The sequence below is a fragment of the Nesoenas mayeri genome (assembly GCF_963082525.1).
Source record: "Nesoenas mayeri genome assembly, chromosome: 3".
NCBI classification, from domain to species: domain Eukaryota; kingdom Metazoa; phylum Chordata; class Aves; order Columbiformes; family Columbidae; genus Nesoenas; species Nesoenas mayeri.
Window position 1 is genome coordinate 19,292,477 of NC_137544.1, and position 16,606 is coordinate 19,309,082.

Sequence of the window (16,606 nt, forward strand, 5' to 3'; positions counted from 1 at the left end):
TTGGTGATGTGGTGGCCGGGTTACGCACCAGCTGCCACCACAGCCCTGGGCTGGGGCTCAGTCCTGCTGCCTGCGCCGGTGTGTGTGCCAGTGTCCCAAGTACCTGCTCAGAGAAATTGACTCTGGCTGCCGTGGTTCTACCTATTTGGAATAAATTTAAATCTGTATGTGATGCTTCAGTCCTGTTTTCACACATGGCTTGATTGCAAATTGGAGAGGGAATGTGCGTTTCTCACTACAGCTAAATACGACTGGAGATGGGGGTACCACACATGTTGCAATCTTCTGTTGAATGGCTACGATGCATGTGGGTGATTAAGAACATGAGCTGATGGACAAGTAAGACAGATGCACCGTAGCTATGCAGGCGGACTATTTCCTGCTTACTCCCCTCTCCAGTTGGGTTTGAAAGACACCTGCAGCAAATGCCTCAGAGGAGGTGGTCTGTCTACCACCCCTTAGAGCACTGCAGTGCAGAAAACCTGGTGGCCTGCCCGGGCAGGGTGGCTATTGCCAGCACGTCCTCGTGTTGAAAGCCTCGGGATGACGATGACTCTGAGGCGGGTGTCTGCTGGCTTGGGGAGCTTTTCCACAGGGTCAGTGAGCTCATCCAGCTCACGCATGGCTGCACGAGGGCTCTTGGAAACATGAGGTAGGTGCAGGAATGATCGTCCTTTCCAGTACGCTGGCTGAAGTCCATTGTGGAGTCTCAGGCACATCTGCACATGCCTTTTGGGGAACGTTGAATGGGTCCAGTCCAAAAACTGAGGCACCAGGAAAATGTAAATGACCAGCTGGTTAAGGGATGCCTTTATCACCTGAACTGCAGTTACGTACCAGAAATGGCAGATAGATGCTTAAGTCCTTTTGAGGATCAGGGGCCCTGTGCATAATGTAATTATCTGAATGTCTGAAGTACAGCTTCTTTGCTGCTTTTAATAAAAGAAGAAATTTAAATGCAGAACTTCTGTTAAGGCACATTAAGCTTTAAGACTTGAATACAACAATCAGCTCATTCAGGCTGTACTTTCCACAGCTTTTCTCACTTAGCCAGATGACACATGCATGCTGTGTTTTAGAACTGAGCTCTGCCCTCATTTACACCAGGAAACCTCATTAAATTCAACTGAATTCATTGTATTTAACAGGATTGCCTGGTGTAATTAATGTTTTGAGGACAAATTTTGTCCTTAGCTTTAATGCTTTAACACCATGTACAGCATTCATATGTGTAACTGGCTGAATACAGGAAATACAAACACTTCTATGTATGTTAAATCTAAACCATAAACTGACATTGACACTCTTCCTTGCATTTTATAAACAGTTAACAATTTGCATACATCCAGCAGTGATAATATGCCTTTGCATTTAAATTTTAATTATTCTGCAAGTCTACCAGGATGTCACTTGTTTAATGGCTCACTGAGCTTAGAGGTCACCCAGTCCAAGTCTCCTCTACTGGCGTTTTACCCAAGTAAAAGCTTCGACTAATAAGAACACAGCAAACATACTGAAGTGAGACCTAGGTACTAATACATATGAATTAGAATTTAGAGAAACTTGGAGAACAGGGGATTATGTTTTCAGAGTGTTTCTTTTTTAATGGTTGACTCTGATCGTAAATTTTTACTCTCTGCCGATCAGAATGTAGGCTGTCACTTACATGTGCAGGGAGTGTAAGGCACTACTGAATCAAAAAAGGAAGCATTTTACTCCTTGACTGAAAAAAGGCAAGTGGCTTCAGCATGCTGGAGGATGGTGGATCATGCTGCTTTCATTTAGAACTGGACAAGACAAATCAAGCTTCCTGAAAGCGTAGACAATAGTATAACAATTTAACTGAGAATTTGTCCAATTACTGTTAAACCTTGTCTAAAATCTTAGCAATATTTAAAACAAATGTAAAACCTCATAAAGAGTAAGGCAAAAGTAACTACTTTTATTTCCCTGTATTTTAATATTCACCCAAGAGATGTAAATGGTATTTAAACCCAACTAAAGCAGGTGGTGCTCAATCTTTCATTTTTAATAATGGTACTTTAGGACAAGACTACCCATGTGCTGCAATAGTTTAATTCAGATCCAGCTGTGGAACCTGGAAGCCAAGCCAGAAAAGAGAAATACCAACTAATTTAATATTTTTTCATTGGATTGATACATAACTAGGCATTGTTTCAGTGCGCAAGTGTGACCCATAAAACATGAATATCCTGTAAAGATGGAACAAATTCTGTCTCTTTGAGCTGCAGGGTTATGTCTTTTGAGGTGATTTTTAGGCATCTTCATTTTTTTTTTTTTGCAAGTCCAGCTTGCAGCAGTTTTCAAACCACCTGTTTTTTGAGGACAACTGTTGGGCCCCTGTACAGCATCTCCAGTTGGACAAGCATAAAAAATTGTTGTTAGTTACTTAGAAAACTGGTGGGGGCAGTTAAAGATGGTGAGAGTAATTGATGGATGTGGTATAAAAAATGTAACAAATACAGCTACAGAACTGTCCCATGGCACTGATTTACGACAAGAAGGTATTCCAATTGCTAAACATTAAATCTCAGAACAATAAAAAAAGACCAATGAGAAGATGTATATATTGTATTAATGTACAAGCAATAAAGAGTATCTGGATTGTGTCTTTTCATTACAGATGGAGAAATGTGGGCAGAGATGAGAAATACACTGATACCACAGCGGTACTGTGATTCCAAAAATCTGTGTTCCAAGGGATGACAAAATCAGCGTGTGCTGATCCTGTCTCATCAGCGGTGACTACCTGGTGTCCTGCTCCGCCTCACCCCATTTGCTCCTGCTCCATGTGGTGTGACCCTCAGGTCCCTCTGCCTCAGGCTGTCCATCCTTGTCCCTGGTTAATACTTTCTGCACCATGTTTTCACTAGTTAACAGAGGCACTGAGCTGAGATGGGTTGTGTTTCTGCAGCGCTCCTTTGTCTACCCAGCTGAATGCTGGAGCAGAGCAGCTCTGCCTGTCTATACCCAGAGGAACCCCCAGGTTTGAGGGTGGGCATGAGGAACACAGCTGCAGTAGAATAAGAGCTGAAATACACATGCACAAGGGTTCCTACAACAACCTTGTGGCATCTGCTGGTGACATCCCAGTAGAGATGTTGGCCAAACAATGGGAGAGAGGAAAAAAGTATTGAAACTAGCGTTAGTCTGGGAATAGAGAAATTCTTCACTCACACCCACAGCTTTCCAGTATCCAAATGCTTTAATCTGGAAGATTTAATGGTATCACAAACCCAAGAAAGTGTAGGGAGACCACTGATGTCATTCAGATGATGCAGTCCCTTGTACTGTGGGACATTCCTACTCTGGGTGACTGTAGGAGTCCTCCACATGCCATCTGAACATGGTCCTGGGCAACCTGCTCTAGGTGGCCGTGCCTGACTTGGGGGGGGTTGGAGCTGGTGATGTCCAGAGGCCCCTTCCAACCTCAACGATGCCGTGATTCTCTAAGGTGGTTATCAAGCCACCTCCTTTGAGAGCAGTGGACACACAAAGTTATGATACTCAATAGTCTGATGGAGGCAAAATGAGGCACACATCGTAGAGGCAAGTGAACTGCATTCAGAATTTCATTTCTATAATACACATACTGATAATCTGTCAGTAACTCCTGGCTGATGAAATTAGCTCATGTGATTTGCTCACTCATTACTGAGAAACTGTAACAATGATCAAGACAATATAAGATCAAATTCAGTTTTTCTTACAAAATTAATCTGAGCAACTGTCTATATATAGTACACTGTAATGAAGAATAATCAGACAGTAACAGACTTGTAGGGATGAAACTGTCCCTAGGTCAGCACAAAGTCTTCACAATGACGCGACTGAGAGACAACAGATTCTGTAGTAATGCCACTGAATATTCATACCTGAATAGATTTTATTTCACATTTATACATTAGCAAGAGTATATACAATTTTAAAACAATCAGCCTTGCTGAGAACAATTAGTTGAAATGCTCTATCCTAACTTGAGACACTGAGTATTAAAGCTGTCACCCTCTTTGATAGCTACAGCTTCCAAAAGCGCCTGCTTCTTCTGCATACTGCGGGAGGACTCCAGTTCATACATCGTTGTCAAGTTGAAGAGAACACTCTCATGCAGGTAGTGTTTAGGGTCCTGCTGAACCATTCCTTCCAATTGCCGGAGGGAATCCTTCAGTTTTCCCAGATAAAGAAGGCAAACAGCAGCGTTGTTGTTAGCCTAGATAAAAATATATTGTAAATAAATAAATAAATGTGTGTGTGTGTGTATATATATATATGTATGTATGTATGTATTTACAAGTGGTGAAAGAGAAGGAAAAATAGAAGTCTAGCGTCTGGAGTTACAACAGATTTACTATGTGCTAAGAACTACTATTTTGTGTGTGTGTCTGTGCAAGTAACTGAAATACATTATCAATCATACAATCCAATCCTTTTCTTGTTATTCTCAAGATTTATCCTGTGCCAGTAGGTCCTGCTGACTTATAAGAGTTTAAACTCTGGAAGACGGAGTCTAAAATAAAATATAAAGAGTATAGGACATAAGTCAGTTAATTTTGAAAGTCAACTGACACAGATTTCAGAAACTACATGAGTCTCTGCACGCTCTCATTTTCATATATATATTTTTTAATGACATTACTGTATCTTCAGAAATGTTCTTCTCTCTGGATTACATATAGAATATCCACATAGGCAACAAGAAGAAATTATCACAAAGGCATCTACAACTGACTGCAAGTAAATTCAGCAGACAGGGCAGTCAAAATACATCATAAATGATCCATTTTCTTTTCCACGCAAAAAAGGTTTTATGAGTTACCAAAGAATTCCAACAGTACAAAGTCATATAACCTGTTCAGCAGCAGAAACTTTTGCACTTTCTGAAAGCTGCAGCTAAAGGAAGAACACAGCCATTTCAAACAAATTATTTTTCTTTCCCTTCAGGAAACCTCACTGATCTTGGGCCATTAATAGTATGTACTATTTACAGCCTGCAACACAATGCAGTTCATGTGTTTCTTAAACTCAGTCCCCCCTGTCTTTAAATGGCCTTGGAACAGGCTGCTGGGGGACAGCGGACTCGGTTCTTAGGAACGCTCTTACATGACGGTGCACTGAAAGCTGCCAAATGTAGAAACCCCAAAAGTAAATAAACAGCTCTTCTTTGATCTCCTCTTGTGATGGGAATCCAAGGCTCTGACATACAATGTGTTAAAAATGTCACTTTTAAAATCACAATATCCCTTCAGTGCTGTGTGAAATCAAGTTAATCTTACATACACGTTGGCAGCTGCCATTTCTTTTTCTGGCATGCATGTCTATGCTAAAACCAGTGAATTTTAAAAAAAAAAGTGCTTTTGCAAAGATCCTGTAAAACAGAATGTTTTGGAATTTCTACATGCGTGCCCAAGTGTTCATGCCCTTCATATAGACCGGTTCTTTGTTTCCCATCCCATTTTGTATCACATCCTCATGTATGCTAAAACCCCTTTGGCAGACATGCCACATCCAATTTTTCTATAAAGCTCTGAGCATACTCTAGGTACTAATTAAATCCACGCATGAAGCATTACAGGAATAATTTAGGTGTTCATTATAAATGTAGCAATTCGGAGATTTACCACAGCATTTGATGAGTCGATCCTTAAAATTTCTGAGAAAAATCGATGAGCTTCTGCAAAATTATTCTGACCAAGGTGGAGAAATGCTCTAGAAAGTAAGTGACATGAATGAGTTCCCCTCAAAAACCCAAGGTGATAATATATTTTAAAAAGAATGGACATCATTTTTTATTTTTCCTATTATAGATGTGAGAGTTTCTGACATTTGCTCTTCACAGTGTAATTACAACCAGCAAGGAGACTCTGATTTACAGACAAATGGAATGACAACTTGGACCATTTGGCTATTATATATTCTGCCTACCAAAGCAACAATCTTCATTGTGTTTTTATTAATTTAAATGCAGATAGTCTCTTCCTGGAATTATTTCTTTTAATGAAATTAGCCATGCTGTGTAATTTTCAGAGCACTTTTGAATAGCATTTTCTAAATATATTAAGCCAATGTGCTAAACATTACAAACTGAGTCTCCCATCATGCAGCTCGATTTACTACAGTGTGTTCCAGCGTTCTTTGAAACTCCGGGCGGTAACTCTACTAGCAGATCTGATTGTAGGACAAGGGCCCAAAATAGCTTCTCCTCTCCTAAGAGTTATTTATGCAAATGCATATTGAAAAAGCAGAGTGAAAATATGTAATGCCTGGAAGAATAAGAAAAAGCTTTGTAAAATCAACTGAAGGATCACAATTTCAATCCAGGATAATATGACTGTACCGAGTAATACCGATCTCCAGGGTCTATATGCCATTCAGTCCCACTTATGACAGATGTAGTTACATAAAAGAAAGAGAATGGGATTGTCTCAAGGGTAGTTTAATGTTCACAATGCATACTTTGCAAAACTATATTTTAAAGTTTCATTTAGCTATTAAATTATCTACCTGTTCATTAAAACCATAATTTGGCTCTGTAGTCCATCCAATTTGTGAGTCACTTTCTCAACGTCTTGAAAGTATTTTTCTGCAGTTTTTATGTCTCCAATCTAGACAGTAAAATCATAAGAAAGTTACCACAATAAGAAGAAAAGATATCCAACTTGATTATACCTATTACAAAGGATAAGAACATGAAAACATATCAAAGTCCAATATCTAGTTCTTTGGTACCTATCTGACTGGTTCACATCTATTATCAAACATGGTATTTGAAGAGCCACGTTAAGATCACGACAAGAACCCCAAAAGCAGACGTGGTTCTATCTAAGGCAGCGTTTCTCAGCTGTGGGTTGTGGAGCACCCACTGACTGTATGGCAGGGCTGCCCCACTTCATTCACCTCTTTTGCTGTAACCCACTCCACAGTTTATAAAATCAGCTGAAAATGAGAAAAGGTCCGAGTTCCTTCCTGTGAGACTGGGTGTTACTCTGCAGGCAGTGAAAAGGACGCTGCCCACAGGCTGGAGCCATCAGTGGGCAGGAGAACTGCCGGAATGCAGCAGCCTGGTAGTGTAGGACCTGTCCTCGGTGAACCCACACTTACGGGTCACAGCTGGGGACCTCAGGATGACTTCAGTGCATGAGACTGAAGCATGTCAGAAAACAACCCCAATGACACGGGTCTCTGACGGTATTGGGGAGACAGTCCATTTGCAGACTGAGAAATACTGGTGAGCGGCTCATGCAGGCTGAAGGGATGAGGGATGTGAAAACTGGCATAGAGAGGAGCAGGTTTTATGGGAGGAGGGGATACAGAAGGGCACTTCTGGAAAGGAAGAGGCGTTCCACCTAATGGTATGTCACATACATTGCTATTTGAGATGAAAAAAAATCTTTGAAGAAGGTGCCTTTGGTAAATAAGTTAGCAATGTGCATCTCATAGAAGGATAACTTGTACTTTTGGTAAGGTTTCATAATAGTGTCTAGTTTTGGGCTGCAGAGATGGAAGGAGAAAAAGACTTAGTACTGTGTAAAATACATCTGTTAAAAGGAGCACAACTAAACTCATTCAGGAGCATAAAGCCATGGAAACCAGGCAGCCCGCAGATGGGGAGACTGAGGGGGCCCTCAAGAGTGATCACCTGTCTGTTCAAGGACAGGACCAACATTATCCAAAATGTTTGACAAATGTGTTGAAGCCTCCCTAAAGCTCTCAGCTGGTGAATATTACACAGCCTCCCTAGGAAACTTAATCCAGAATTCTTAAATAGCCTTAGCATTAGAAAATACAACCTATCTTGCTGCAGCAACCCACCTTTCCATCCCATCTATAGCAGTACAACTCCTCTGTTTTAACAGCCTTTTCCATACTGGAACGTTTTCTCCTATGTTTCCTCTTCTAGAATGAGAATCAATTTCCAAGCAAATCAGTGTTCACTCCTTTCTCACAGGTAATGCTTTTTGGATTCTCTGAACTCTCTCCTGTTACTTCACGTCCTCCCCAAGCGCCTGCTGATCTCCAACTGAGCTCTCACCAGCAGTGAAAATAGAAGAATTATTTATATTTCACGTGTGAATATGAAGTTTGCTTTTACGCCACAGTATTTTGGAAATCCTGTTTGTTTACTCGTGTGTAGTCTGCTTACCCTTAGCCTAATTCCTGTCTACGGAACAGTGTCTTGTTAGTTCTTTCCCATTTTGTATTTGTTATTACTCTCAGTCTTTGGTTGTATTTTGCCTTCGCTGTTTGAATCGCAGCCAATTTAACATTTCAGTTTCTCAACTTGTCAAGATTATTTTGCATTCTGATCCTGCCCTTCATAGTGTCTGTATCACTCCCAGCTTGGTATCATCTCTATGTTTTACAAGCAGGCTTCTAATTTCATCATACAAGCACCTAACCAAAAAATACAAACACTGGCAAACCCTAGAGATCCTTGTAGAAAAGATCATCTAGCAAGTCCTTCCAGTCTACCAGCGAATGACTTTCCAAGTACACTTTTCAGACACAGCAATCATCCATCTTAAGGTCTCATCTAGATTTCTTCCCAACTTGCTCATGGGAGTATCATAGTGGCAGTATCCAAAGCCTTAATAACATCCCTAATGTAATAGATACTACTTTACCTCTGACCATAAGACCTCTCCCTTGACAACATAAAGAAATTATTATTCTTTATGTTTAGGGCAGGGGTGTCAAACCCATTTTCACCAGGGGCCACATCAGCCTCGTGGTTGCCTTCCAAGGGCCAAATGTAATTTTAGGACTTTTATAAGTTACATTTATACATTTATACATATATCCCCTCATTTAGGGGATGATCTGATTGAACACTGCACTCAAAGATGTAACTTTCATCTACCAAAGCATTTATGGAATATCCACTAATACTCTATCTGATGAAAAAGATGCATTTCTCCCAGATGTTACATAACTGGACTCAAACAAAGCGACCATTATTCATTCTTAAAACTTACACATTCAGTTGTAATGACAAAGAACACAATTCCCCTCTATAAATACCACTAAAGGTATAAACCACCAAGAAGATAATCACATTTAACTAAAAGATAATACTGGCACAAGGGTAATTGAATCTGTCCTTGAATATTTTTAGCCTGGAAATTAGAAGGAAGCCCCTAACCATGAGAATAATCAATTTCTAAAGCAAACTACCAGTTTGCTCCACTGGGAGCTTGATGAGTCCAAATATGCTTTGAGACTAATCACACCGTATTTGTGATCGTGAAGAGTTCTCATTTCTTAGCAGCATCTTGTATGTTCTCAGCAAACATGCCAAACTTTTAATTCTCATTTTTATCACGGAAGGAAACAGTTTACTTTTTTTTGGCAGAACAATTAAAAGAAAGAATTAATTGTAATTAGTAATTAAAATGTTAAATATTTAAAGTGGCCTTCATCACTTAATTTTACTTAGTTCATAAAATGTGATTTCAGTATCTAATAATAATTAGCACTTGGAAGAAAAATGAAAATTCCTCTGTTAAACTCAAATAATCATATCCTCTAACAAGGAGCCTCCAATATACTATGTGCTTTAGTTTGTTGCTTGTCTGGAAACCAAGCTCTCTCTTCTCAGGGATATAACCTGGACAAAAAAAGGAAACTCAATTTTTTCCTAGCTGAAGGCAGCCATTACATAGAGGAGTTTTACCATTAGTTTTAGGGAAAGCAGAATATTGCTCTTTGATTAAATTATTAGCATAATTTTCAACAGCATATTCTCTGTTCACAAATGTACATGCATGTACTTTTAATATTATAGGTGCTATATATCTCCTAACTTTATCTAATACCACATGGTAGAAATTGGGGTTTTTTTTGACCACTGTCTCTACAATTTGATACCTGCCCTATAAAAATAGTTATAGTTTCAAATGCAACAATTACTCACTGCATAGCTGTTAATTGCAATGTTACCTAGCAGATTTAGAATAAAATGCATACCTGAAGGAAGATCCTTCCAATTCCACTCAGCAGCTGAGGCTCTTGCTCTGGGTAGTATTTGATGACGGTGTGATAAGCTTCTACAGCAAGCACATAGTCCTAAGGGGTGAAAAGCACGTGACCAGATATTTAAGTTCAGCATTCTTTAGTCTTTGTGTTGCCTTCTCCTTAATGACATATTCAAACAGAATTAAAGTAACTGCAACTTGTCAGTGGGACAGAATTTTTACCTGTCACAGTAGGGACTAGTAGCTCACTATATTGGCCTTTTCTCAGTTACACTGGAACTGCATACACAGAGGAGCTTTTTTTTGTGTGTGTCTGTGTGTGGTTTTTTTTGTTTTGTTTTAAACTAGATCATATTCTGTGTGTAGCTAAATGCCAAGAACAAAGAATCTGAACATTTACTCTTCAGCTTAGATTATGATTTGGAATGAAAATCCAAAGCCGCCTGTGTCACTAAGGTATACACATTTGAGAAGTTTCTCATGTTTCAAGTATGTATATAATTTACACGGTTTAACAAACTATGTTCCAAAGCTTTGAGAACTGCTTATGCATGTGCTCTTGTGAAAAATGTAATGTGACAGAAGCTGCAATTCACGCACAACTTGAGATGACAAACTAGCACTGCTGCCAATGGAAACAAGGCTTTTTCTATCCCTCCACCCAAACCCTTCTTCCCTTCTACTATACTATGTAAAAGGAAAATGAGCAGATAATCTAAACAGAACAATGATTTGGGCTAAAACTAAGAGAGGGGTGGGCTGGTTCTGAACTCCAGGAAGCTTTGCAAGTGACCCCCCACCACCTGCACAAAGACTGTGCTGAGTGGCAGCTTTGAGACCTGCCTGCTCAAGATGCAGCGCGACCGTACCCTCCACATAATAACCAGTGACAGAGGATTAAACAAAGTCATGGTCCCATTTCCCACAGGAAAGAAACCTCCATGTGACTGGTTAGTGCAGTCATAGAATCATAGAATGCCCTGAGCTGGAAGTGACCCACGAAGATCATCGAGTCCAACTCCTGTCCCTGCACATGACAACCCCACAGTTCACACCATGTGTCTGAGGGCATTGTCCAGTCTCTTCTTGAACACTGTCAGGCTTGGGGCTGTGACACCTCCCTGGGGAGCCTGTTCCAGTGCTCCAGCACCCTCTGGGTGAAGAACCTTTTCCTAATGTCCAACCTAAACCTCCCCTGGCACACCTTCCTGACAAACCCTCAGGTTTGGTCACCAGAGAGAAGAGTTCGGCCCCTTTCCCTCCTCCTCCCCTGTGAGGAAGCTGCAGACTGCGATGAGGCCTCACCGCAGTCTCTTCCAGGCTGAACAAACCAAGTGACTTTAGCCACTCCTCATATGGTTTCCCCTCCAAACCCTTCACCAACTTCACAGCCCTCTTCCGGACACTCTCCAGTAGCTTTATATCCTTTTTATCCTGTGTCACCCAGAACTGCACACAGTGCTCCAGCTGAGGCCGCACCAGTGCAGAGCAGAGCAGGACAGTCGCGTCCCTTGCCCGGCTGGCAATGCTGTGCTGGATGCACCCAGGACATGGTTGGCTCATGTTCAGCTGTTTCATGGTTAAACAGCAGTAATTCCGTGATCTGGGCAGTAAATGACTCGGAGAGCCTGGCTACATGGCCTTCGGCTGCGACACACGAGGAACGCTGTGTGTGCGTTACATGGTCTGGAAGGCACGTAGAGGTTCGGTCACAGGGCTGCATGAGCCACAGCTCCAGCTTTGTGGAGCGATCCAGAGCAGAGGCAGAGGAAGCCCCTGTTTGCTTAGAAAAGCCACGGATACGCAAAGACAGAAGCCTCTCTGAGCTGTACAGATTTGGTGCTTCCTGACAGTCCTGCCCTTCAACTTAATACAAGAATTTGTAGTGGGTGTCAGGAAGTCAAAGACATCAAAGAATAATCTTTAAAAACTGCACAGACATATTGGGATACTCTCTACCCTACCATTTTTCCTGGTAAAATTAGAGTGCTCATTTAACTTGTCCCTAATGTGGTCACAGCTACTGGTAAAGGTACTTTTTCTTCATCTGCTGCTTAGTCTGAGGAGGCAAAGGGCCCCAGTTGTAACTAATTTATTTTCCTGAGGTCACACTTAAAAGAACTGAAACCTGCTTGACCTGTGCACCAGGTCACCATTTGGAACATAATAATTGTTTCACACACACAAAAAATCAAGATAAGTCTTTGGAATCTGATCTGTATAGAAGAGAAATGACATGTCCTGTAATCACAAAATCACAGAATGTTAGGGACTGGAAGGGACCTCAAAAGATCATCTAGTCCAATCCTCCTGCTGGAGCAGGAACACCCAGATGAGGTTACACAGGAATGTGTCCAGGTGGGTTTTGAATGTCTCCAGAGAAGGAGACTCCACAACCCCCCTGGGCAGCCTGTTCCAGTGTTCTGTCACTCTCATTGAGAAGTTTCTTCTCAAATTTAAGTGGAACCTCTTGTGTTTCAGTTTGAACACATTACCCCTTGTCCTACCATTGGCTGTCACCGAGAAGAGCCTGGCTCCATCCTCGTAACACTCACCCTTTATATATTTGTAAACATTAATGAGGTCACCTCTCAGTCTCCTCTTCTCCAAGCTAAAGAGACCCAGCTCCCTCAGCCTTTCCTCATAAGGGAGATGCTCCACTCCCTTAATCATCTTTGTTGCCCTACACTGGACTCTCTCCAGCAGTTCCCTGTCCTTCTGGAACTGAGAGGCCCAGAACTGGACACAATATTCCAGGTGTGGTCTCACCAGGGCAGAGTAGAAGCTGACTTACACAGCCCAGGAGGTGTTCTGCAGGACCTTTCTTTTGCAAACAACTTGTATATTGTGCATATAATTATTAATTCTGAACAGTTAATTATTAACATTTAGAGTTTATTCCAATTCTAGTGTGCTATGCCACATTCATGCATATTGGTAATGGAAAGAGTCCAGACCAAAGACAAAAGGCCATATACAGAAAAAATATTTATTTAAATTCTGATTTATTTAGCGTTCAGAAGCCAAATGTGATGAAATTTATGCTACCAAAATTTTTCTTTAGTTTATAGCTTAAGAAAAGCTCAGTTTTCAGTGTAACAGCTCTCTAAAGGAATTAATTGATCACAGAGTCCCATGGTGCTAGGTAGGCATAAAAAACTTGCACTAAGAACTCCATGAACTGGCTCCTTAGAGGAAGCCCAGCCACACTTGTATTAGCTATTAATACCTGCAAGAGCATCATTTATAAAATCTGAAAGATTGTTTATGACCGTGAATTTTCTCTCTTCAAGCATAAAATGTGTTCATTGGAGAAATAATTCTATTACAACAAATTCTAGCTTTTGTGCTCAATGTCTTCCATGCTGTGGTCTAAAGCTGCCCCTCACTCTGCATTCAGTTTGACGCACATTCTGAGGCTCAGGCTGCACCACAAAGGTGCAGAGAACACAACCACGAGGGACGGGGCTTTACAGGCACATCCCCAGACTGATGCACAAACAGCTCGCAGGAGATCATGCAGTTAAGCTGAAGGAAAAGTGCTTCTGTCAGCTTAGTTTACAGCTTAGCGTGAACTGACTGCAGAGAAGTCAGAGCCAGAAGCAGCTGCACGAGGGGGCACTGTCTGCACAATGATAACACCACAGGCGCCCCAGTGCAGGCAGCAGCAAGCAGCCAAATGGCATCTTGGAGGCCAACACTGCCGGGGCTTCATGGCCCAGTCAGGCAAACAAACCCTCCTCTCCTTTTGCATTCCCTGTCAAATGAGGTGGTGGATCCCTGGAGACATTCAAGGCCAGGCTGGACAAAGCTCTGAGCAACCTGATCTAGTGGAAGATGTCTGTGCTCATTGCAGGGGGGTTGGACTAGATGACCTTTGAAGGTCCCTTCCAACCCAAATATTCTATGATTCTATAACTGTACATCACCATATGTATTATCATAAGGAGTACATAAACATTCACGCCTCTTAAAATATGAGAGTATAGGTGAAGCTTTAAAGGTCTATGCACAGTATCTGTGGATCTGGCACCCTGGTGCCATGTGACGGCACAGCACACAGCATCTGTGCTTATCTACCCCATGCCATGCAGTACTTGTCACAGGAACAGGACCCATTTCTTCCAGGACATGACAACGGACTAAGTTATGTATGTCCAAAGCCACCCCTAAGCCTAGGAAAGGATGGCCCCAGGATGAAACTGTAGAACATTATCACAATATCCAGGCTCACTTCTAAATACAACCTCATTTTGTAGCTAATCCAGGATCCCATAGTGAGTTTTATACACATTTACTCTTTCCCCCACACTATCCTGGAAGCAGTAGCAGATTTCTAGAGTATCCTACATGTGTTACACTATTCCATAATAAGTTATAAAAGCATCTCATCTGACAGCTCCTTCTGAAGCACCATGTTGTAAAGTAAATGAGATTTACTCTCATTTACTAAAGACTTATTTTTCATTCCCACCTTTGCTAATGCAATGTGGTATAAGAAAAATTGTCTATGAGAATGATGAACAGATACCCTCCCAGAGGAGTGAAGTCTTGGTTGATACAAACTGTGGTTGTAAGGAATAAGACATATCAGGTACTGCCAGAAAAAAACCCAGTGACTACAGCCTGTAATCTTACAACTTAAAGGCTGGGCTGATGTATTGTCGCGGTCTTTTATTTCTCAAGATTGCGAGCCTACAGATTTTCGACACCTTCATTAAAAAAATCTCAAAACAAGGATTGAAGTCACACAAATCAGGATATGAATGAGAGTTGGTCTGTTGTTTTATAATTCAATGTCTCTTTTATTATGAAAATTTAGAGCTAACATTAAATATACTCATTCAAAATAGTTCTAGTGAGCTATTTGATCTATTGGAAAATGGCAGGTGGGGCTTGTTTTTCCTTTGATGTATTGCAATATAACTGTATTTCACTTAACAGTCACTGCATTATACATTTTCACGTTTCCCTCACCACCACCTTAAGTGCTTAAAATATTAATTAAGAGAGATTTAGAAATAAGTGTAAATGACCATGACATGTAAAATGCTGTAAGTAGGTTCAATTAACCCTACACTAAAAATCAGCTTTAGTCATACAAACTGTATAGTTCATAAAGACTATATTTTGGGAAGGGAGGACAGGTAGAACTTATCCTTCCTCTCCATCTAGTGCACCTGTGGAAGACCAGTTAGGCAAAAGACATGATGATTCATGCAGTGTTTCTCCTTTAAATCATAGAGGAACCAGAGTCCTTAGGCATCATCCCTTGCGTCATTCAAGCTGCTTCCTCCTTTGTACAGTTTTAATTTGTATTAGACCCAAACTAAAATAAATACTAATACTTTTGTTTTCACGAAGGGCAAGCTCTACAACAGCTAAGACAACCCTGAAAAAAATCTAAGTAGTGCAAAATGTGCTGTTAATTAGAGTGCATTTATAATATATATGGAAAGTACTTAAGTGTTTATTCCTCAGAGATGTAAAAGTCTGGTAAGATAGTGTCAAAAATGATTTTAACTCAGATGAAAAGAACCTTAAAAGTTTTCAAGACACTTCCATGGTGATTTAGTAAAATGACAGATGTTTTACAATTGTTGAAATGAAGCAATGCACATCATCAGTTGCATTTTAAATTAACATTGTCTCATGCTGCTGTATTCAGGGTATGCTTTCATAGTGACTTAAGCCCCCAGCTCCTGCAAATGGGAGTCTGCAGTGACACGTTATGTGGCCTCCCCTTCCTGCTGTATTTTCACCTTGTTGCCCTTGTTCACATGGAACGAGACAAGCCGATTCAGTCAACTGAGGTCCACCACTTCTTTAGTTTTGTGACTTGGTTTAGTCCCATAGTGGTGCATGGAAGGAAGCTAGAATACGTTTAAGAAAGGTTCTACAATGAAAAGGGGATGAGCAGGAAAAGCCCGTGCAGTAGGACTGCCTTAAACTGCTACTGAACGTGTCACGGGTCACACAGCTCCAGGGACACGGGCAGACGTCAGTGCCTCGGAAAGACTGTCCCAGGGTGAGAGGGGCGCGTGGTTCATCTCCTGTTCCCACAGGTCACCTGTGCAAGTCTGGGAGAACCACTTCTTTGTACCTCACCTGCTACATCCAAAACAATCTGCCCCTCTTTTTCAATAATTTAATGAGATCTTTAGCTATGAAACTAATGAGGGCATATTTAAAAAGACAAAAATCACTGTGCTTCATAAACGGCATTCCCTGAGTCAGAAAAGTAATGCAGAAAAGCAATGATATGAAATAAACCTAATTAAAGTTGAGGATAACTGAAGTAGATTTAAATAGTTATAGGCCAAACATCTAATCAAAGTATTTTCATTTTCAAGACTCAGTCCTGACAAGATTCTTCCCTATTACATACTACTGAAGTTTTTTGGCCAAAGAAAGGGGTTAGTAAAAACAAGATAGCATTTTTATTTTTTTATACCAATGTCACAATGTTTTACTTTAATAAGTGACTATTATTAATCTACTAATAGCACAACCTACCCCGTTTGCCTAGTAGTACTTGGGGATCAAATATGACCATACTGCAATATTGTGATTACTCACTAGATGGCAATAGATGGCACTGAAGTGCAGAATGA

The 16,606-nt window shown here is 40.9% G+C and overlaps 1 protein-coding gene across 5 annotated transcripts in view; it reads right to left on the reverse strand.

Annotated features, from left to right (window-relative positions):
* Positions 1-3,813: 3,813 nt before the first annotated feature.
* The window catches only part of TRAPPC12 (trafficking protein particle complex subunit 12), a 51,974-nt gene continuing 39,181 nt past the window's right edge, over positions 3,814-16,606 (reverse strand). For 4 of the 5 annotated variants that reach the window (XM_080342713.1, XM_080342714.1, XM_080342715.1 and 1 more), the window contains exons 9-12: positions 9,985-10,083; positions 6,523-6,623; positions 5,640-5,727; positions 3,814-4,231 (exon numbers count right to left, since the gene is read on the reverse strand). In XM_080342713.1, the coding sequence (XP_080198839.1) occupies positions 3,989-4,231; positions 5,640-5,727; positions 6,523-6,623; positions 9,985-10,083 (531 nt within the window). In that variant the 3' untranslated portion in view covers positions 3,814-3,988. The remainder of the gene's footprint in view (positions 4,232-5,639; positions 5,728-6,522; positions 6,624-9,984; positions 10,084-16,606) is intronic. The other variant, XM_080342717.1, reaches the window with a different exon arrangement.